Genomic DNA, 22,165 nt, shown 5'->3' with positions numbered 1-22,165 from the left:
CTCGGCACCCGACTGGAAGAGGACAGTCTCCTGTCATGTGGCAGAGAAAAACGAGACCGCTCGAGGGATTCCTTCATCTTCCAGACACCTTTTCACCTCTGCAGCTGCTGCAGAAGCTGGTGCGGGGCAGACCTAGTCACAGAGCCCACGCTGCCTGCCTGAAAGAGGGGCAGCACCAGCCCAGCCTCGTACCTGCAGCATGGGGGAGGCCGCCTCCTCGCCCTCGTCCTCCTTGCCCTTGCGCCGGCGTTGCGCCTCGTCTTCCCCTTCGTCCAGGGGGATGCTGCGCAGCCGGGCCAGGAAGTTGTTGAAGATCATGTCTGTGCTGAGCACGTCCTCACTGAACCAGACCATGCCGCAGCGCGACACTGTGGCTAGGGTTGCGTACTTCAGGTCCTGCACTTCAAACATGATGCGCACCTTGAAAGAAAGTGTTACGTGCATTTACGGGCGTAGATTCGGTAGAAACCTGGATAGTAAAATTCTTACCGACACACCGAGAAGGCGATTTAATTTTTTGTGCTGATTCTAAAAATGAAAACACCTACAATTCACATTTCTACAGCACCCATGTCCTCTCCTCTCAAGGATCTGGGCAGGAAGCCTGGTGGGAGAAGGGTGGTCAGACCACCAGGCTGAGACCTCCCCCAGGCTGTCGGTTCCAGAGCCTGAACCTCAGGGCTATGCGGCCTTGCATGGAGTCCAGCCTCCTTCCACTGGGGACAGACACAGTCCACTCGATAATCAGCTGCCGATGGAGCCCGAGGAGTAAAATCATGGCCACAAGCGAGCGTGTGTTCAGGCTGCACTAAGAATCTGGCCTGGCGTGTGCACAATGGGGTAAACACCCATCCATGTTCACCAGGGGCTTGGGCCCCAAGCCTGGCAGTCAGCTGTCCCTCACACCTGGATTTGCATCAGCAAATCCCACCGTGCCACCTTCCACACGGTCGCAGCCAGCCCCCTTGGCACACGCTCTGCAGGCACCGGGGGTCCAGGGTCCCCGGGAGGCCGCAGCTTCACCCTGACTCTTTGCCCCACACACGTCCCTGAGCTAAGCTGACCTCACGAAAGGCAGCGCTAACTAGGAACAGAACCTCTACTATCTCTACTACAGCAGTAAGAGCTGTATTGACTCATCATGTCCGGAACTGTCCACTTAACATCTGCCAACGGCAGCTGACCCAGGGTAACTGAGGACTCAGAAGGGAAACTGAGTTGAGGGCGCTGCTTTGCCAGCACATGGGCTCTGTGATGCTGGGATGGCACTCACATTGGGTGGAAGGCTGAGCCGCTCCCCGTTTGGCAGAGTCAGAAGCTTGTTGTCGTCCAGCACAGAGTTCAGATTCTCCACCCACTCGGGGTCCACGTCACCGTCGAAGATGATCCACTGGCGCTTCTGCAGCTCACCCCTCACATTGTCTATGATCCTAGACAGGAGGATTAGAACGCAGCTGTTGACTGGATCAAGACTGCCCTGACAGGCTTCTTTCCCAGCACTGGGGATAGAGTCCAGGCCTCGTGCATGCTAGGCAAGTGCTTGCCGCTGACCTGCATGCAGCCCTGCCTGCCATGGCTTCTTAGTGACCTGTACCCTGTCAGGGCTTTGGCTGGGACACAATGCACAGGGCGTGACTCAGAATGCAGCACTCGGGCCCCACGTCCCCCAGTGCAAACACAACCCAGGCGAACACACTTTCTCAGCACGTGGGTGAAGAGCCCATCCGTCCACTCTCGGGTGTTGGGGTCCAGAGTGCCGTAGAGGTGGTCTTTGCTGATGGCCTTGGGGTCGATGATGTGGGCCACGCCTTCCACGCCCTCCAGCCGCTCCAGGGCCTTGAGCAGCACTCGCCAGGCTGTGCTCTTCCCACTGCCCGAGGGGCCGACCATCATCAGGCCGTGGTTGATCTGGGTGATCTGGTACAGCTGCAGAACCTGCAGGCAGGGACCGGCGCTGTGACATCCTAGGGGCGGGCTGGGGGCTCTCAGCCTCTGACAGCGTGCACTACGCCTGTTCCATGGAGGTTTTTCTTTCTGGTACTGGGGACTGAACCCTGGGCCTTGCACTGTAAGCGTTCTACTTTTTTGAGATAGGGTCTTGCTAAATTGCCTAGGCTGGCCTTGAACGTGTGACTCCTGCCTCAGCCCCGAGTAGCTGAGTAGCTGGGCCACCATGCCTGGCATTTTCTGTGGATTCTCAAAGGCCCTCTCCTATGATTTCACTGGGAAGAGTCACACTGACCACATCCTACACTGGGGAGGTCTGTACCAAGGCAGGAGGGCTAGGCATGGCACAGGAGATGTCTACCGGGTTATCTCAGCAAGTTGTCTCAGCAAGGGTCTGTCCCCCTCCTTGGGCAAGAAGAGCTGCAGAAACAGTCACAAAGAGAAAGGGAAGATGCAGAACGTCCAGCATAGCCCCTTTAGAGGTTAGGTGGTTAAACTGGTCGGGAGAGTCCTGTACATAGAGTTTTTACTGGCGTAAACAAATTTCCATCATAGTTATGCCATTAGAATTTTTAGATTTAACTATACCACGTAAAACAAATTTTCCCTTTTGCTATCTCTCTGTTTAAAAGAAGAGAAAATTGATCCCCGGTACCAAAAAAAAAAAAAGAGGAGAAAATTTAGCCATGGGTGGTGACGCACACCTACAATCTCAGCACATGGGAGGCCGAGGCAGGAGGGTCAGTAGAGTTCAAGGCCAGCCTGGGCTCCATGATGAGTTCCAAGCCCAGCCAGAGTTACATAGCAAGAATCTGTCTCAAAATACAAAAAAAAAAAAAAAAAATCCAAACAGGCCTGGCAGATTCCACACCTCCCTGGCCTTGGTGGACAGAGCCCCACCAAGCGGCAGGTGAGCACGGCCACTGGGCCCCGCGGGCGGAGGGCAGAGCCCACACAGAGGCCAAGTTACCTTCTCGACCCACATCCCACCAACTTCCTCTCCGTCGCCATAAGTCAAGTACATCTCCTGACAGACTTTCTTCAGCTCTTCCCGCAGGGCCGTCATCTCGCCCCGGTGGTACTGGACTCCAGGAAACACGTCGGACAGGAGACTGAAGAGCAGTGGGATGTCCTCGGCCACCAGCTTGGGCACCATGGTCTCACAGACGCTCTGGATCAGAATCTGTGGGAGGGGAGGGGCAGGGGCAGGGCTCGCACACTTCCTGCCATGGCTCCAGAAGGTGTATGGAACTCACTCACCCCTCGCCCAGGTGCCCTACTGCGGACTGCGGGCCTCTCTCTGCGTCCCCACTCAGTGCTCCAAAGGCACGAAGGGCACGCTCAGAAGGGCGCCTGCACACACCTCTTGTTCAGGCAAGTTCTCAGCAATTTCTCCTTCATCGACTGCTTCCCCACGCTCTTCCTTCTCCCTCTTGATCTTCTGGATTCGCTCCCTCTTCACGTTACCCGCGCTCACCAGCACGCTCTTCAGAGCCCGCAGACCGAAGTCGTAATGGCTCTGAGAGGAGAGCTGCTCATCACACAGCCTAACCCAGAGAGAGGTTTTCTTTAAAAGCTGTGCTTTTCAGGCACACTGGCACTGAGGGCCGGGGCGGAGCTGGGTGAGGTTAAAAGGGCGCCTCTCTCGGGCTAGAACCTCAGACAGGCGGCCCCGGGAGACTCACTTGAAGAACGGGACGATCTTGTTGGCAAGGACTTCGGCCGTGCGGAAGCCCTGTGAGTACAGCATGACCTGGGCAATCAGCTGCCGGTCTGGCTTGGTCATGGCCAGGCTGCGGAACAGCTTCTTGAGGTTATCAGGGAGGTTGGAGCGGCCGGCGTAGCCAGGGTTCATGGTGATGAAGATGGCCATGTCCGGGCTCACCTTGACCTGTTTGTTCAGCAGCTCACAAGTAATGGGGGCGGAGGCTGAAATCAAACCCGGGCATCCACACTCACCACCTGGAGAAGATCACTTAAAAATGTCTCCCAATGGCTCAATCCCCAGGGATGTCTGAGCTGACGGAACACCTGTCCTCTGGTCAGCCACGGGAGCTGGAGGCCCCAGCCAGCCCCGAGGGCAGGGAGCCCCAGCCTGCACTGGGCCACACAGCCAGAAACACAGCCAAAGCAGGGTAAAAACAGGAAAGAGTCAACGCTGCAATGCAACAGACCAGCTCAGGGCACAGGACGCCATTTCTAAAGCCATGGAGAGCACAGAAGAGTCCTTCTCAAGCCCGCCTGAGACCTGGGGACAGCAGCTATCTACGCCATCAGGGAAGTACAACAGAGGTACAGGGACCGCTTTCTCTGATCTCCTTCTGTTTACTTGGGAAGTGTGGGAGTTCACTGTAAGGCAAGTTGCTACTATGGGATAACAGGAAACGCTAAAAGTTGGGCTGGCCCCATTTATCTCCCAAGCCTGACTCGGCTCTGCTGCAGGTGCCTGGGACTCTGCTGAGGGAGGTGCTGGGTTCTATGGTGACAGGCCTCACCGCCCGCACAGCACAGCACCAGGGCCTTGCTGGCTGAGGAGGGGCTGTTCCAGGACCAGGATGCCCTGCTGCCACACAGCTGCCCTGTGTCACCCAGCACCCCCTCCGAGGAACACTGGGGCCGGCGAGCCTTACCCTTGTCGTAGTTGGGGTTGGAGTGCTCGCGCAACGCTTCCTGGATGCACTGCACCTGCTGCGACACAGCCGACAGCATCCGCTCCTCCAGGCGGTTGAACTCGTCAAAGCAGCCCCAGGCACCCACCTGGCAGAGCCCCACGAAGATGCGTCCCATCGCCTGAAATGGAAAGAAATGGAAACTGCCTGTCAGGACTGACTCGAGTGTCCCAGAGTCCTGTTAGTGCCCCAGCCACCAAGGTGACCATATCCGAAGACCGGCCTTTGAGGGGTAAAGTTAAACGGGATCATATAGGCGGGGCCCATCACACAGGACGGCTGGGTTGTTTTCGGTGCTGGGGATTGAACGCAGGACCTTGCACTTCCTAGGCAAGCAGTGTTCCACTGAGCTACACCCCCCTAGGACCGGTGTTCCAGCCCCTCCCGGTGTGCAGAGGCAGGATCAGGCAGGACCTGATAGGACCTGACGGCAAGGTGGCCGGCTACACACCACACCAGGAGGGGCCCTGCCAGGACCTTCCTCGTCTACACAACCGGGACGGGACGCCCAGGCTCCAGGAGCCCTAGAAGATGCTGCTGGTGAGTGAGCCTCAAGGACTGAGGTGTCATCTGCCCGGGTGGGCTTTACACGGAATCCTGGCTTGGGCAAGTCACATCTGACACCTGCAACTCCACACTTAAAATGAGGATACAGCACCTTCCCACCGAGGGGGTCATGAGGGGCCTGAGAGCCACACAGCGGGCACTGCCCAGATGACGCTGGCGCCACCAGACAGCGTGTGACACCTCTGTCCTCAGGCTCCAAGCAGCCATCCTGACAGAGCCATTACTCTCATTCTGCCACTTTTTGTTGATTAAAAAAGCTCTCCATTATACTTACTCTCAGATACAGCCACTAAGGATTTCTTCCAAAAACGGCTTTTTTAAAATACAGACGATAATCCATTTTGGAAACATGAAGTTAAAGCACATGTATTAGAGTCCTCAAATAATTCAAAATACCACTGGATCCCTACAAAGTCCCAGAAGCCAGATAAACCACGCTGAGCTACAAGTCTCGATGGCTTTGAGGGTGACAGCTTAATGTGCACCCAGCTGGTCCCTTTGGGTCATCAGATTTTAGATGGCTCCCAGAAAGCTTCTCACCTGGAAATCGAAGGTTTCATCACAGTTGAAAACTAAAACAAAGCGTCCAAGCTGATGGCCCAGGGCCTTGACAGACTCTGTTTTCCCAGTTCCAGCAGGCCCTGTTATTTGGAGAGGAGTGAGTCTGTTAGCTAATTGGGAATATATCTTTACGAGAGCTTCAGAAGCAATTCATTTTTTTTTTTTTGGTACCAGGGATCGAATTCGGGTCCTTGCGCTTGCGAAGCAGGCGGTAGAACCACTGAGCTAAATCCCTGACCCGGCAATTCATTTTTAAAGTCAAAGCAGATATAAGAAATACAAACAAATTTAAGATTTTAGAACGCACTAACCATGTGACTAGGAAATACACTGAAATCATTAGCTTATTCTCTAAAACTCTGTTTACTGTACGACTCTGTCTATGCAGCTTACCAAACGGGGAGCCCCCCAGCCTGGCCTCCAAGGCTTGTGTCATCGTCAGATAGCACCGGTCAGTGAGGGGGGTCTGGACCAGCTTGTCCTGAACACCCAGGTACTCAAAGCCATAGTTAAACTTGGCGTTGGCCATTTGAATCGACAACTGCTGTAGCACATCAGTTTGCTTAGGGTCGAAGTAGAATCGCATCTGGCTCAGCCACTCGAAAGATTTAGTGTTGTCGATCTTGCTTTTGATCAAGGACCTGGTAACGTCCCGTTGGTGAACCAATTCTGTAATCTGTGGAGATAAAAATTCATCATAAGCTAAAATAATACAGTGCATCCTGTAGGTTTGTGGATTGTTAGTGAGAGTCTAGGTCTCCTCACAGTGGCTTTCAGTAGCTATCTCAGAACACAAATCCACCCACAGACAACCCAGAACCAGGAGTTACAGTGGAGACGAAGAAACCCAGAAGCAGTGGACTATAAAAAAGAGCCTGCCCCTGTGTGAAGGGGACAGGGAAGGGGCTGCCTATCGCGGGGCTGAGCCACGCTGCCCGCACACTGTTGCCAGAGCTGCCACGCTGCTTCTCAGAAGATGACTGGTGAGAGACCCTGACCAAGGGTGGTCACTTTTCCTGCCGCACAGCCACTGGATTCCTGGATGCTACCATGCCCGTCTTTCAACAGGACAGGGAGCCTGAGTCCTGCCCAGAGTGTCCACTTGGCCTGTACTCCCCCTCGACACGAGGAAACACTGTCAGGCACCAGCGCCTGGCTGCTGGACGGGAAGCACTAAGAGGTGGGCAGGGCCAGTGTGCAACTGACCAAGTGCTCTAGCTTCCGCCTGCGAAGCGGGGGCTGTTCCATGAGGACAGAGTCGGCCAGCACGTTGAGGGTGACCTCCACGTTGCTCAGCACCGAGTGCAAGGGCACCGTGTCACCGCCTCCCCCAATGCTGCTCAGCGCACTCTCCACGTTCTCAGACCAGGCTATCTGGGCCGACAAAACCACAAGTTGGGCCTGCAAGAGAGAAAGAGAAGTAAGTGCCTCAGAGTCATTTTGTTTGTAGACAGAGTCTTGCTATGTTGCTCTGGACTCAAGTAATCCTCCCGCCTCAGCCTCCAGAGTAGGTGGCCCCACAGGTGTGCGCCACGGTCCCAGCTTCCTTCCTCAGGGTCCTTTTCTATCAGTCCCTGCTTCATCTCCGGTCGTCTCTTCTGCTATGATCACCTGATATTTATCAATCCAAGTGATGTAGGTATTCGGATCAATTGAAGTTGCTTTCCCAAAAATCTCCACTTCTGTGACAGACTCAGCCAAGAGTTTAGCCAGGGTGACTCTCATCTCCCTCTCTACCAGCGTGAGCCATTCGTTGATCTTGGGATGCTCGGTGATGGACACAGGGGTTTTAAACATGACCTGAAATGTGACACGTTAAGGGTTGAGACGCACGCAGACTGGAGTGCCTTCCGAACACAAACACAAATGCCAAATACCTCCTCTCCTTCCCGGGAGGAAATGCCCAGGACCACAGAGTTGTCCTCGTTCAGGATGATGCTCGACACACCGGCAAACATCTTCTTGAAGTGTTTCTGTAGTTTCGCTACATTCTTGCTGTTTCCAATGATTTCAAGCAAATCTTCATCACCCACAAAATAGAACCTAAAATTAGGACAGCATTTGAGTTGCTACTATTCTACACAGAGAAGGAAGGTGAACCAAGGAGGAACACAAACTGCAGGAAAGGCAAGGCTGCTGGTAGAAAACCTCCAGCCTGAATTCAGATCACATCCGATTTCTTCCAGATCTCAGCAAAAAATACACATTTACTCTTGTGAAGGAAGAATTCAACGGCTTCACCTTATTTCATGAACTCATCTTTAGAAAACCTGCTCCATTCATCCTAAGCAAACTACAGTACTTGGAAAGGAAGTGATGCCACTTAGAAACAGCTGGAGGCCGAGAGCCGCAGGCCGCTGGGAGGAGGCAGCCAGCCTCAGGGAACAGGGAAGCTCAGTACAGCCGGGCACAAGGAGACATCCAGGCATGGAAGGCAGAGCACGTTCATGAAGTCACTGACTAGCTAACAAGACCCTCGACTGCCCAACCCCAGGCCCAGAGACAGGGGGCGGCGGGAAAAACCCCAGCTGAAATCTGATTCTCTCACCTGGGGAAGGATGAGCGCTCTCTCTCCAGGTACTCCCCCAGCGCTTTCTGGATCTTTCCCAGCAGGTCCGCCAACCTCTCTAGCGACCTCTGCACACCCTGGATGTTCAGGACGTCCATAACAAGTGGAGACTTGGACACTTTTTTCATCAGAGCCAAGAACTCTGTGCTGATACTACAAATCAAACCAGGGCGCATGTGGTCAGTTTTTAGTGGGCGGTGCCCAGCCCCTGCCCGCACAGCTCCCGCTGCAGGCCACACCTCTGGAACCGCTGCGTTTCCACAGGCAGCAGGTGCTTGATGTCTGCGCTGCCTGTGAAGATGCCTTCCAGGTAGACCCACCGCCTCTGCACATCGATCCACACATCGAAGAGAGCCATGATCCGGTTCAGCTTGTCTTCCCAGCTCAGTGCATCCTCTTCAAAGACCTGGGGGCAGGAGGATGCAGGAGGGCAGAGCTTGCTCACGGGAAGACAAGGATTAGGGTCCCTTCCGCTCACCTGCTTCTCATAAAAAGCAGGCCCTGTCCCGGTCAGTCCTAAGTTGCTCCAGTGAGGGTGGGCGGAGCACCCTGACCAGGACAGCAGCCGCCTCACCATGGTACCTTGTAGTATGGGGAGAGCTTCATGGCAGAGACGCTGTTGATGTGCTCCTTGACCTTGTTGAAGAGGTCGTCCCAGCCGCGGATCAGGCGGCACTTGTTCTGATAGTTGACCAGGTCCAGCTCGTACGTGTTCCACACTTCTCTTATCTGATCAAAAGCGGGCAGGCCAGGCTATCAGTATGTGGGCTCCCACCCGCTGCAGAACAGCGATGGAGAAGAGAGGACCAGAGGAAGAGCCGCAGACCTACAGAGGACCTGAAACACGGAGTGGCCGCCCAGCCTTGCTTACCTGCTTCAGGAATTCCTCCAGGGCCATTTCCCCTTGCGCCACCAGCAGCACATCCTTGACAACAGCTTCATTTTTCTGCAGGTCGACGTCCCAGATCTGGCCAAGGGTCAGCTCAGAAACAACCCAATTCACGCGAAGCCTCTTCATCAGCTGCTTCCAGTGGCGGTCTTTCAGTGCTTCAGATTTCAGCTCGATCACCAACATGTTGACCTGTGCAGAGAGTGGGGGTGTTGTCGGTGCGTGCGTGCATGTGGGGCAGGCCGCCCTGTGTGCTGCTACCTACCTTCATGTACCCTTTCAGCAGCCTCTGCACAAACTCGTAGGAGGCATACTGCCGCAGGCGCGCGGGGAAGTTCTTCAGCTGGTTCAGGAGGCCGTCTAAGTTCTGCCGAAGCTGTCGGGCCAAACACCAGATTTGTCATTTACCAAATTTCTTTGAAGGGTGAAATACTTTAAAAAATGGTTGAAAGTAAATGTTCCATTAGTCTGGATAAGTAACATCTGTGACGCGCAGAACACCAAGAGACACCTGCAAACTCACAGGCACACACAGAGTGTGCAAGGCGCCTCAGCGCGGCCTGTGGCTGCCGACACTGACACCGACAGACTCAGACACCTCTTGAGGAGGACACGGACCTTGCGAGGCTGCACTGAAACCCACGGCTGCTCCTTCATCTGATCAATCTGCTCCCAGACCTTCGAGAGCTCCGACCAAACACCTTTGAGGTCCTGCAATTCCTCCAGGGCCACCTGAGAGTGGGGACAGCAGAGCATTACACCTCAGCGGGCCTCGGGCAGCCGGGCCATGTGCTGCCCACCTGCACGCACTGCCCACCTGCACGCGCTCCTCACTACCGCTGAGCAGCCCGGTGTCCGTGAGCTCCAGCGCCTCCTTGGCCTTGGCGCACTTCTCCCTGTCGTCCTTCAGCCGGCCAAACTTGCCCTCGTAGATGGTCAGAGCCTGCAGCGCCTCCTCGGGCCGCAGGTTGCCCTGGAAGCAGGCAGGCAGGGGGTTGTGGTGCCCAGGCTCCTGTCGGGAGGTTCTGACCCTGACAGCCGCATGCTCACTACTGCAGCGAGCTCACGGCTGCCCTGCACCCGGCGGTGCATGCCCAGTTTGGCTCTTGTCTCACCAGTGCCCACACAGTGGGGCTCCAGTGGGACACAGCGTGCCTGCTACGCCTCTACCGTACTTGCATACTTCTCATTACGGTAACTGCTAAGAACGATTAGACAGAGGTATGGATGTGGTGGTGTACACCTGCATAACCTCAGCACTGGGGAGGCTGAGACAGGAGAGTTGCCATGAGTTTGAGGCCAGTCGGTGCTACACAGTGAGTTCAAGGCTAACCTGAACTAATAGCAAGTCTCTGTCTCAAAAAAAATTAAAAAAAAAAAAAAAAAAAAATTTATAAAAAGTCTGCTTCCAAAGCAAGTATGCACCTAAAGCTTTACCTGTCACACAGCCTGTGCTGAGACTCCAGCCTAGAGGCACATTTGTGACCCAGCAATACTGGATCAGTGAGCAGGTACTTTAAACTCAAAACCATGACAATTCAATCAGACACAGCAGTGCACACCTGTGAGCCCAGCATTCAGGAGGCTGAGGCAGGATTACTGTTGTGGGTTCAAAGGCAGCCTGGGCTACACAGTGAGACCTTGTCTCAAAGAAATAAAAAAACAAACCTCCAGCGACACTCCCAGCAACATGAAACCCAAGGAAGAACCTGCGGCCCAAGGCAGAGCAGGGCTGTGGGGAGAGAGCGGCTCCCACACATCACACGGGGCTGTACCTGCCGCTGGGCCCTCTGAGGAAGCCTGCACCCCGCACAGAAAGCGGGCTTTCACGCAGTGTTTAACACACTTCCCATTTTCCTTTCTGACGCGTCTCTGCAGGCCTAAATAAAGTTCTGAATCCCAGCCCCAACAAGCCAAAGGTGCCCTCTCCCTTCCGTCACCTCCCTGGGCTCCCCTTCACTGTCCCTGTCCTGCTGGCATCCTCTTCTGCCCCAGCCAGGTGCTGCCGTCGGTCCCCATCTGTGGTGGCACCGTCGCCTTCTGACCAGACACACATTTTCTGGCTTGCTCGTTATCCAAGGCTCTCCGCAGTGTCTAACCCTCGTCAGGGCTCTGGTTCTCACGGCCCAGCACAGCACTTGAAGACAGGTACGCTCCACACGTGCCCACAGATGAGCAAAGCGGGTGTGCCAGGCTTGGGGACAGAGCTTATGGACTACATCAGCATCACACAGCTGGCAGCAGCAGCGTGAGCTCAGTACCTATCTACTGAAATCAGATGCCAATTTGAGAAAGACCACAGCTAGAAAACAACAACTTTAATCCTTAAAATCATCTGGTTCAAATGACTGCTGTCCTAGGTGACCAAAGGTTTATACTGGCTTTCATATTCACTATTGCAATGCTGCTTTTTTTGTGTTTTTGAGACAGCATATCACAGTGTAGTCCAGGCTGGCCTGGAATTTGCAACTCTCCTGCTTCAGCCTTCTAAGTGCTGGAATTACAGATTAAGTACTGCTTTTTAAAAAATGTTTTGTGGTGCTGGGGATCCAACCCAGGGCCTTGTCCACACTGGGCAAGCCCTCTACAACAGAGCTACATCCCTAGCACCCCACACCTTTTTTTGAGAGGAGCCTGCTATGTGGCTCAGGCTGGTCTCCAGCCATTCTCCCACCTTAGCCTCCCAAGTGGCTGGGGATACAGGTGCACACTACAGACGCAGAGCACATCTGGATGCACACACTGCCCTTTCATGACCAAAGGGAAACCACTCAGTGCTGGAAAGCTACGGCATGGCAAGGCCCCTGTGTCAGGCTCACCGTGACAGGCTTGGTCTTCTCCCAGTCCGTGAGCAGGTCGGTGGTGCGGCTTTCCACGGCGCGGTCCTCCTGCACTATTTTCATCTGCAGGTTCGCCACCTGCTGCTGGATGGCAGAGTCCTTCCGCCGCATGATGTCGTTAAAGGCCCCCCACTCTCCCTCGATGTTGTCGATGTACAGCCAGGATGGCGGGAACTGGAACCTCTGCTTCTCCAGCAGGCGCTGGCCATTGCGGTAGAGCTTTGAGAGTTAAAACATAAATTCAATTTTCCCTTCTAAAACAACAAGCAAAACTACTGTTCCCTGAGAGAGAAGGTGCATCAGGGCTACAGAACACCAAGGATGGGTCCATCTGCTCAACAGCTGTCCACCCCGAGACACCACGGCAGAGTCCACATGGCAGCAGGTGCCGCACCAGCTGAGCACTCAGGGTAGGATACAGGGGAGGGGAGGGCGCGTGCCTCCCTTCACTCCAAACAGGGAGTCAGGTCTGATGGACGGATTGCCACAGTGAAGGAATCAGAGACAAGTCACCCCAAACAGTGGCTGCTGGGCTTTTCCAACGCAGGTTGCCAGGGTACTAGTCTCACACTGAACTTTACACCAAGCACAGCAGGTGCCTCTGGCAGGGAGGGGACGTTAAGAAATGGTGGCCCAGGGTGGGGATGTAGCTCAGCGGCACCGCGCCTGCCTGGCAGGTGTGAGGTCCTGAGTTCCATCCCCGGTACCAAAAAAAACACAAAAAACCAAAAAAACAAAAGAGACGGTGCCCTAGGGGTGGACTCAGAATGCTCTCTCAGGTCGCAAAATAGTATCAATTCGTAGTAAACTAGAGGTCCAGTTTGAGAACTGTAAGTCGATGTTCACAGAGCTCACCTCAACTTGTTTCTCGAACTGCTTGATCTTCCGCTTCAAAGATTGCACGTAGGTGATGAAGGTCACAGCGTCGGAGGTGCTGGCTGTGTCCACGGAGTGCTGCTCCAGCTCTTGGCGAGACTAGGGGAAGAGGGCGTGTTCTACCACAGCCCAGGCCAGGCCAGGCCTAGCTCGGCACTCGGGCAGGCCCCCGCTCCTCACCTTTGAGATTTGCGAGTGGAATTCTGTCATGTTTGACCCTAGCATCTGCCCAAACTTGCTGAGAACCTCCTTGTGCCAGGAGTCGTACTTCAGGTTCACCTTAGACTGGACCTGCAGGGCAGGCACATGGCAGGCAGCAAGGCGTCAGCCCTCTCCTGCTGGCTCTCTTATGCTTCCGTTGAATCTGAGTCAACAGAAACAAACACTGCTTTTGCAGCACCCGCACGCTGTGAGAGTGAAGCCCAGCTCACCTTGCCGTAATCTATAACTACTGGTCCAAACTCCTTCTTGGTCTCCGCATTGTCGAAAGTGCCCCTGGCCTTCCGGATCTGGACCAAGAGCGCCTGCCACTTGTTGAGATCCTCCCCAAGCCTGTGGTAGATATTTTCAGCTTGCATGTCCCACAGACACTGGTACTGCAGCCAAACCTGCGAGTGGAGAGCACAGGGAGACACCGCAGGCACTGTCTCGTGCTGGACTCTTCAGACACCACCCAGGTGTCACTAAAAATGGCAGCTTTCATCACCAGGAGGAAACCCCACTTTAAATTCTCTGAATGTTCCTATCAAAAAATAAAATTTACTGTTCTTGAAAATTACAATTAAAATCCAGAAGATGTGTCCTACTGTTAGCTCTTGAAAGTAAGCAAATGGGCCAGGGATTTAGCTCAGTGGTGCTGCCGCCTGCCTTGCAAGCTCAAGGACCTGAGTTCAATTCCCGGTACCAAAAAATAAAAAAAATTTAAAGTAAGCAAATGTTGGCCAGTGAGCCACCTTTTCCACAGCTGAGACCCTCGCATCTCGCCCTCCTCAGGCCATGTGGCTAGTGCGTGTGCAGGAACCGGGAGCTGCCCACCTTCACGTACTGCTCCACCTCAGTCACGATGCCCATGACCGCAGAGTACGACTCCTCCAGGGCGACGGGCCCGTCGGGCATCCGGGTTAGAGCGTTCCGGTAGAACTTCTCCTCTTCAGTCAATTCATAATGCACGCCCACCTGACCAAAGCGGAAGTGAGCCAGAGGGTGGGCCAGAATGTGAGTCCCAGCCACCTTTTACTTAATCAAAAGAAACCATCATATGGCAGCTAGGGGATAATATTGACCTAAAATCCCAAAAGAAACATTAACATCAACAGAAAACCTGTTTATATTTAACTCTAAAACCAACAATAGGAATCTGAGATTAAGCCTGACCTGGAAAAACGCAGCACCACCAAGAGCAGAGGGGAAAGTGCTTGAGCCCACAAAGCCGCTGCCTGCTACACATCAGCTGCTAGGCCAAGTGCAAAAAAACCCACCACAAACCCTGCTCGCATGGACCTGCGGCCTAAGGGACGGAGCCATAGTTCAGGAGTCCGAGGACTGAGCAGGCAGTGGGTGAGCAGGAAGTACAGGCAGCACAGGGCAGGTTCTGTGTCGTTTTTGGATCTTGTCTGTCTTTTGTGGTGCTAGAGATTGAACCCCGGGCTTGTGCTTGAGAGGCAAGCACTCTGCCACTGAACTACATCTTCGCCTTGGTTGTATTTTAAATCTAGAAGTAATGAAAAGCCTCAACAGAAGGTGGAAAGTTGGGGCTGGGGATTTAGCTCAGTGGTTCCGCCACCTGCTTTGAAATTTGAAAGCGCAAGGTCCTGAGTTTGATCCCTGGTACCAAAAAAAAAAAAAAAGGCGCAAAGTGAGCAGGAGGCCAGGAGGGGAGGGAGAAACCAGGTGGGCCCTGGTTCCCAGAGACCAGCAGACTGAGCAGGGCAGAGCCCAGCACCAGAGTTCACTGGCTGGGGACCAGCAGGAGTGCAGGGTGACTGGAGTGGCCAGTGAGGAGGGAAGCAGGGCTGAGGTGAGAGGACAAAGGAGCACTTCCTGCTGGGTGGCCTGGGAGGAGCAGGATCAGGACCAACCCAGAACTGAAGGCCTCCCAACTGCTATGCTGAACACTGCCTGTAGGTGGGGCAGCAGAGACAGGCCGGAGGGATGCCGGTAAGGAGATGACGGCCACGCTGGGTGGGGGCAGTGAATGACAGCGCAGATTCGGCCGCCCCAGTGTCGGAAGGACAGCAAATCAAGAGGAGACTGGAGGGGCCTGGGTTGGGTGCAGGCCAGGCCACCTGCATGCAAGGGGTCTCAAAGGACCCCGGAGGAGGGTGGAGAGCAGAGGGGCGCTAACTGCCGCCGGCAGGGGGAGGAAAGACTGGAGGGCAGGGGATCAGAGGAGCCGGGGAGCAAGGGAGAGAGGACAGGAGGCCGGCAGCAGGCTGGCGAGCCTTTCATGGGCGAAGCCCAGTCCTGTTAGAAGGAGCCCGGCCAGGCCAGGGAAGGCGTGGCCTTCTGCACTGTCCTTTGGGTCTAGAGGGACACGGTGCACTATGTCTTCTGTAAGAACCTGGGGGACTGGGAGGCAGGAGGGAGTGCAGATGGAATAAAACTAGCCATGTGTGGGTCAACGAAGTTCACGAGTTTTGCTACTCCAAGCATGTCTGAAAATTTCTCTAATAAAAAGTGGGGAGACAGCAGCAGCAGGGTCACGAAACAGAAGAGCGAGAGGACATCTAGAGGCTACGGAGGCCAGGCTGCCCGCAGCCACACAGCCTCCTGCAGCTCTGCTCAGGGCGCCGAGCCTCGGGCCCGGCACCCAACAGACCTGTAAGCAGCTGGTCCCCAGGGCCTGGAGAGCTGGCTCGTCACAGAGCCTCTTGGTCCCAGACTCACCTGGTACCTCTGGCTCTGGATCCTGGGCAGGGACAGCACCACCATCTTCCAGGCGAACATCTCCTGGTACAGCTTGTACCTGCACTCCTCGATGGGCGGGTTCAAGTAGATCACCTGGTTGGTTATCCTCAGCTCGTGAACCACATTCTGGAAGAGAAAGGTTCAGCTTCAGCGGCCTCGGGTCTTCTTCGCCTCTTCTCTCCCGGAACCATTAAGTAACTTTAGTGCAGCCAGAGTCTGGCCCGTTTTAGACACAGCGCTGCATAATGAGATCTCAAGAGGCTGTGGCTGGTGCTGCTCCACCTCTTCCTGGGTCCCCCTGGTCGGCTGGGTGTCAACATACCCCTGGGTCTCAGTGAAGCACCACCTGACTGGTGTGTGTGACCTCTCTCGAAGTGACAGCCCTGAGCAGCCAATGCCGACACGGTGACCGCAGGTGGCACTGGCCGTCAGCCGCACATATCGCTGACCTCGGGCTGCCACACCGAGCCCGCTGTGCCCCCTGGTGCCCTGGCCACAGAGCCGCACCAACCCACACTCGCACTGCTTCCCCGGGACTCAGCGTTTTAAACAGTATGCTCCGGGATGAATGCGTGTACTACAAAAACTGAACAATTTTAAATATTAAGAGAAAAAAAGTAAAAACTAAGATGGGTAGGGGAAAAAAGCCAATTGCTTCTCCCATTGCAAAATCTTTACTTGCAGCTCTTTGGGGCCCGCGTTACATGGGGCCCTGTTACTGAGCTACCCAGAAACGCAGGTGGTATGGAAGACACGGTGTGTGGCGTGGCATGCTGCCGAACCCTCCCGAGACCCAGACCAGACTTGTAGTTTTTTGGTACCGGGGCTTGAACTCAGGACCTTGCGCTTGCGAGGCAGGCGCGGTGCCACTAAGCTAAATGCCTGGCCCCGCAGTTTGTTGAGAGAGGGGTCTCACTGTGTAGCGCAGGCTGGCCGTAAACCTGTGATGCTCCTGCCTCAGCCTCCCAAGAGCTGGGGTCACAGGTGTATGCCATGATGTCTGGCTTATTATGTACTTATGACTTCCTCTTCTGAAATTATTTAGGACTTGCAAAGGAAGTACAAAGCTTCCGAGTGCCCCCCACTGGCCGGGGACCCTGGTCTGTAGAGCACAGACCTCTGTCAGGTTCCCAGGGCAGAGCCGAAACGCCCCGGTCGGTCCCCACCAACCAACCTGTGCCATTTCCCAGCCTTCCCTTCAAGTCACGACCGTGACTCTGACCGCGCACTGGTTGGCTGCTCCGCAGCCTGGGTGCGAAGCACACAGTTCTCGTGGTCAGAACGAGGCTGCATTAGACCAAGACCCTCTCCTCACATGGCCCATGACACCCCACGGTGTCACTGTTCACCTCCAGCCCTGGGCAGGTGGCATCTGCCAGGTTTCTCAGCTGGAAAGTGCCCCTTCAAAGCACACGCTCTCCCTCAGTTAGGTCCCCAGCCCCACAGGCAAGTCCCAAGGGAGAGTGTCATTTCACTGGCTGGCCACTGGGGGGCCACAGGAAACACTCACTTTGATCTTTGGCTCTCCACCAGGCTTGTGGCTGACTTGTGGGGTGTCCGTGTCCATGTCCACTTCCGCTTTGTCTTCAGCTTGTCCGAGAAGGACCTGTGTCCAGGCTCGCAGGCCGGCTTGCAGGCGCACGCCCAGTACCCTTTCGATCTGCACAGAAGTGTTTAGAGAATGGCATTGCCCCGTCAGCCATGACGAGAGCATAAAGCTGGAAGGTGGGAAGACCTGGGGCTGGAGGTGACAAGGGCGAGTCGGCCTCTCTGGGAAGGAGGCGCTGTGCTGCTGGAAAGTTCTTTCCACACTGGGCTTGGGCTGTGGGGGTGTCCGGGAGGGACGGGCACCTGGAGGCCAGGACAGAGCCAGGGGCTGGGTGCGGCATGGCAGCAGAGCGAGGCTCAGCAGGTTGGGCCCCTGGCTTCCCCCCAGCATCACCAGAACAGAACCTGTAAGTGTCAGCCTACAGCGAAAGGAGGCAAGGGGGACAGGAGCTGTCACATGTCCTCCAAATACAGGGGCTCGGCTCCCTGTGGCTGTGTCCAGCTCAGAGCTGCCTCCGATGCTGGGGGACGGTCTGGGGAGGGGGCCGTCACGGACGACTTCTTTTCTTACTTTCAAGACAGTGCCTTGCTGAGCTGCCCAGGCTGACCTCACACTCGCCATCTCCTGCCTCAGCCTCCTGAGTAGCTGTTACAGGCACACCATCACCCTTTCTAAGGGCACCGCTCCAGTGACAGCCCGGTGCGTGCTGAGCAGGGGCCACTCCCCGATCTCACCTCCATGTCGAGCTTGTTGACCCAGATGGGCAAGTTGGAGTAGGAGTGCAGGTTGAGGTCGTCTACCGCCTTCTGGACCCTGTTCAGGATCTCCGAGAAGGTCTTGTGGTCATACATGCAGGTCTCCAAGGAGCGCACTTCCAGGTCTATTTTCTCCTCGATAATCAGCAGATCATCCACCTAGAGGAAGGCATATGTGACACTGATGACAGCCACGCCTGCTATTCCTTTCTGGTTTTTGCAGTACTGAGGACCGAACCCAGTCTCTTCCCACTGAGCTACAGGCCCAGTGCCCCTACCAATTTAAAACACTTGAGACAGGATTGTGTTAAGTTGGTCCAGCTGGGCTCAAACTTGTGAACCTCCTGCCTCTGCCCTGACCCTCCTGCTCACAAGAAGGCATTTGGGCTGAGCATGGTCAGACCTCATGCCTCCTCCTCCCCTAGCTAGCGGTGTCCACTCTGCCCAGCCGGGCAGCTTCCCTGTCCCTCTCTCTCCCCCAGTTTCTAGGCTTGGGGTGGGGAGCGGTCTTCCCTAAAGCTGTCCCAGCCTCCCTCATCTCCTTGGGAGAGCCAAGCATTCAGCGCCTGAGCTACCACGGTCCCTGTTCACTCCTGGGACATGAGGGTCAAGCTGAGGCACCTTCTCCTGGAAGTTGAAGACCGTCTCCGCCAGGCGCTGCACATAGGGGTCCAGCTTGTAGGACTCCCACACCAGGGCGATGCCCTCTGCGATCAGCGCCTGCACCTCCTTCTTCAGGCCGGCCACCAGGAGCGAGATGGTGTTGCGCTCCTCCACCTTCTCGCAGGTGCGCTCGTAGGTCCGCACGCTCTCGATCAGCGAGATGGCAAATGGGTAGAGCTGGTTGGCCTGGTGAGCCTTGTTCACGATGGCCAGGGGCACCCGGAAACCAAGCCACTTGAGATTCCGGACTTCCTTGGACAGCGTGATGATCTCGGGCAGGAAGTTCACTTTGAGCTTGAGGACGTTTCCGGTGCGGCCCCGCACACGTGTGCTCTCGATGGTGAAGATGCGGCCTGAGACGCCGAGGTTACGCTGCTGCACCTTCCGGGCCCAGTCGTCGAAAATCTCCTGAGTGTTGAGCTTCATGCGGAAGCTGTCCCCATCCTGCTTCAGCTTCTGCCCCTCCACGTGGTTTTCCCAGCCCTTGCCCAGCACATCCTCCACGCGCTTCATGTAGGCAGTGAGCTGCCGGTCGATCTGCTTGGCCCAGATGATGGAGCCGGACACCGGTGGCAGGTCGCGCACGTGGCTCATCTTGCACGCCTGGCTCTGCGGGTACTGAACCTTGAACTTGTCGTGCAGGGACTCGATGTCGTCCTTCACGCGCTGGATCAGCTGCGTCTGGTACTCCCGGATGGCCCCGCGGATGTGCGGCCTGACGAACAGCGCATTGAACCTGGAGAAGATCCGGAACATCTCGTTGGCATTCTTGGCCGTGCCCAGCTGATCGCGCAGGCGGGCGGTGATCCGCGTCTCCACTCTGTCGATCCTCTCATCATATCTCTTCATCGCAGCCTCCCAGGCCTCGGTGCCCTCTTTGGAGACGTCCAGCCCGTCCACCTCCTTGACGTTCTCGTAGGCCAGGTTCACTTCCTCGATGGCGTTCGCGTCTGCAGCATCAAACAGAACCTCGGCCACTTTCATGTCCTGGGGTTCGGGCGCCTCTCCCTGACTCTGCTGTGCGACTGCTGTGACCTAAACGAGATGTCCACCAGCGGAGAGCTTTATTTTGTTGTTTAGAACACGCAAGGTTATCAGTCAGCAGGTTTTTAACTGTTAGCCAAATGATCTGTGACCACAACTCAAAGCCAAGCACAACGCTGTACATTTTAACTCTGCACCATAAAGATTTTCTGACAGGGCAGGGTTTTGGGGGGTGGTGTAACTGGGGGTCAAACCTAGACTCTTCACATCGGCTACATCCCCAGTCCTTTTTTTTTTTTTTTCGCCACCCCTGGATTGAATTCGGGACCTAGCTCTTGAGAGGCAGGCGTCTTGGTTTTTTTGAAATGGGGTCTCACTAAGTAGCTACATTGCCCAGGCTGGATGCAAACTTTCAATCCTCCTGCTTCAGCCTCCCAGAGTAGTGGGATTACAAGCGTGCACCACCACGCCTGGCTGACAATGATGGTTTCTATTTGACATTATGTTTTCCCCCATTATTGGGGATCATTCCCATTACCAGGGCCTCATACACGCTAGGAAAACACTCTACATTAAACTATATATCTCTAGCCCTCACACAGATTTTTTAATAGATTTTTTTATAAGAAGAAAAGAATTGATGAAGAAAATTAATTCAGAAGGGGAGAGCATGTATAAAAACAAAGAATCATTGAATTCTTTTAATAATTCTCAGGCAGATACAACTATTCATCCACATTTTCTAGGTGAAGATTCAGAAAAAGAGGTTAAATAACGTGTTTACGTCACACTAGAAAATAATGAAGTTGGAATTTAAAACCCAGGAAGTCTGGCTCTGGGGTCCATGCAGAACATGGACTGAAACAACAGAATACACAGAATCACTAATCAGATCTTAAAGACGACAGGGCCAAAACAAGAACAGAGCCAAGGAAAAAGAGGTACTGAGCCGGGGATGTAGCTCGGAGGCACAGCACCCACCTGGCAAGTGCAAGGTCCCGAGTTCCACCCCCAGTAATAGAAACCAAAAACCAAGAACCAAGTACTGAGTGCGAAAAGGCAAACAGCCCATTCTTGAGGATGGGGCCTTAAACAACGCACGCATGGATTTTCCGAGTACAAGCCATACCTGCGGTCTCAGCACCCTGACGATGACTGCTCTCAGCTGCTCGTGCTGGCGTCTGAATTTTCTCATCTGGTCAAGGCGCGCCTGCAGCTTCCGGTGGGCCGGGTTGATCCGCCACACCATTTTCAGGTTCTCCTCCCTTTTCCTTTTGACAATGTCTCTCAGCAACACCTGAAGTTTCTCATACTCATCATCCCAAGTCTGAAAAACTTCGAAGCAAGCCACCATAACCTAAGACAGAGTTAGGAACGGCAGCTCGTTACCGATCGCAGTGTGCTTTCGTCTCATGACTGCAAGGCCGGCCTGCTCACGGACCCAACTCACCTTCTCAAACTCTTCATAAGCGACGTGCATCAGCTTCCGAGTGCCAAGCACTTTCAGCAACTGAGAGCTCAGGTCTCGGGAAATGGCTTCCACCAGGCGCAGGGCCCTCTGGATGGGATACTTTGTGTTTCGGATCTTTCGCAAGTGGGTGAAAATTGCAACAAGGGCCTGCCGTATTTTGTCCAGCTCAGTGGCAGAGAGCAGGTCATTCAGAGGGAAATCTTTCATCAAAGGGTTGTAGTCATTCACTGTCTCCAAAGCCTGTTTGAGACCTAGATATCGCAGAAACGGTTAACGGTATGTGCACAAAGTAGTAAAAGTGAGCCAATGGAGGGATCTGGTGGCACAGAAATTGTTCATGATACTTTAAATTTTATTCCCATGGCTCAAAGTACGTGTTATGTACTTATAGAAACAGAGCCAGGCGTGGTGGTGCATGGCTGTAATCCCTGCACTTGGGAGGCTGAGACAGGAGCACTGGGGCAAGGTCAAGGCCAGCCTGGGCTACACAGTGACACCCTGTCTCAAAAGAGAAAAAAGGAATAAAATTACAGAAGTGATAGACTCTAAAATCTATTTCTTGACTTCTTCTGGCATGAGATTAAAAAAAAGGATCAAAAGTGGAAAATCACTGTAATTCCCTTGAACTGAGAAAAAAAATGAAACAAGCCAGAAAAGAAAAACAATTAAAAATAGTATAGAACTGGTCTTGGTGGCACATGTCCACAATCCCAGCACTCTAGGAGGCCGAGGCAGGGGGATTACAAGTTCAAGCCTAGCCCAGGCAACTCTGATTTAGCGACACCCTTTCTCCAAACAAATAAAGGCTGAGGAATGCAGCTCAACTGACAGTACCATAAACACAAGCACTATAGCGCTGGGGGTGTAGCTCACATGTAAGACTCTGGGTTCAATCCCTGGCATACCCCCCAAAATACA

The 22,165-nt window shown here is 54.5% G+C and overlaps 1 protein-coding gene across 1 annotated transcript in view; it reads right to left on the bottom strand.

Annotated features, from left to right (window-relative positions):
• Dync1h1 (dynein cytoplasmic 1 heavy chain 1) overlaps positions 1 to 22,165 on the bottom strand; it is a 57,424-nt gene that overhangs the window by 22,672 nt on the left and 12,587 nt on the right. The window contains exons 6-35 of the mRNA XM_004836935.3: positions 21,227 to 21,498; positions 20,906 to 21,133; positions 18,751 to 19,827; positions 18,109 to 18,288; positions 17,336 to 17,485; positions 15,805 to 15,951; positions 13,954 to 14,094; positions 13,350 to 13,526; positions 13,099 to 13,209; positions 12,898 to 13,017; positions 12,022 to 12,261; positions 10,020 to 10,175; positions 9,821 to 9,934; positions 9,468 to 9,578; positions 9,185 to 9,394; positions 8,896 to 9,042; positions 8,553 to 8,719; positions 8,293 to 8,466; positions 7,622 to 7,787; positions 7,356 to 7,544; positions 6,951 to 7,145; positions 6,138 to 6,420; positions 5,724 to 5,824; positions 4,578 to 4,737; positions 3,633 to 3,876; positions 3,311 to 3,494; positions 2,918 to 3,130; positions 1,697 to 1,935; positions 1,274 to 1,430; positions 193 to 420 (exon numbers count right to left, since the gene is read on the bottom strand). Coding sequence (XP_004836992.1) covers positions 193 to 420; positions 1,274 to 1,430; positions 1,697 to 1,935; positions 2,918 to 3,130; positions 3,311 to 3,494; positions 3,633 to 3,876; positions 4,578 to 4,737; positions 5,724 to 5,824; positions 6,138 to 6,420; positions 6,951 to 7,145; positions 7,356 to 7,544; positions 7,622 to 7,787; positions 8,293 to 8,466; positions 8,553 to 8,719; positions 8,896 to 9,042; positions 9,185 to 9,394; positions 9,468 to 9,578; positions 9,821 to 9,934; positions 10,020 to 10,175; positions 12,022 to 12,261; positions 12,898 to 13,017; positions 13,099 to 13,209; positions 13,350 to 13,526; positions 13,954 to 14,094; positions 15,805 to 15,951; positions 17,336 to 17,485; positions 18,109 to 18,288; positions 18,751 to 19,827; positions 20,906 to 21,133; positions 21,227 to 21,498 — 6,281 coding nt within the window. The remainder of the gene's footprint in view (positions 1 to 192; positions 421 to 1,273; positions 1,431 to 1,696; positions 1,936 to 2,917; positions 3,131 to 3,310; positions 3,495 to 3,632; positions 3,877 to 4,577; positions 4,738 to 5,723; positions 5,825 to 6,137; positions 6,421 to 6,950; positions 7,146 to 7,355; positions 7,545 to 7,621; positions 7,788 to 8,292; positions 8,467 to 8,552; positions 8,720 to 8,895; positions 9,043 to 9,184; positions 9,395 to 9,467; positions 9,579 to 9,820; positions 9,935 to 10,019; positions 10,176 to 12,021; positions 12,262 to 12,897; positions 13,018 to 13,098; positions 13,210 to 13,349; positions 13,527 to 13,953; positions 14,095 to 15,804; positions 15,952 to 17,335; positions 17,486 to 18,108; positions 18,289 to 18,750; positions 19,828 to 20,905; positions 21,134 to 21,226; positions 21,499 to 22,165) is intronic.

The sequence above is a fragment of the Heterocephalus glaber genome, unplaced genomic scaffold (assembly GCF_053883595.1).
Source record: "Heterocephalus glaber isolate CG9 unplaced genomic scaffold, H.glaber_assembly_v1.0 deba00001608, whole genome shotgun sequence".
Taxonomy (NCBI): Eukaryota; Metazoa; Chordata; class Mammalia; order Rodentia; family Bathyergidae; genus Heterocephalus; species Heterocephalus glaber.
The sequence above is the reverse complement of the archived record's forward strand: the minus strand, read 5'-3'. Positions and strand labels throughout refer to the sequence as shown.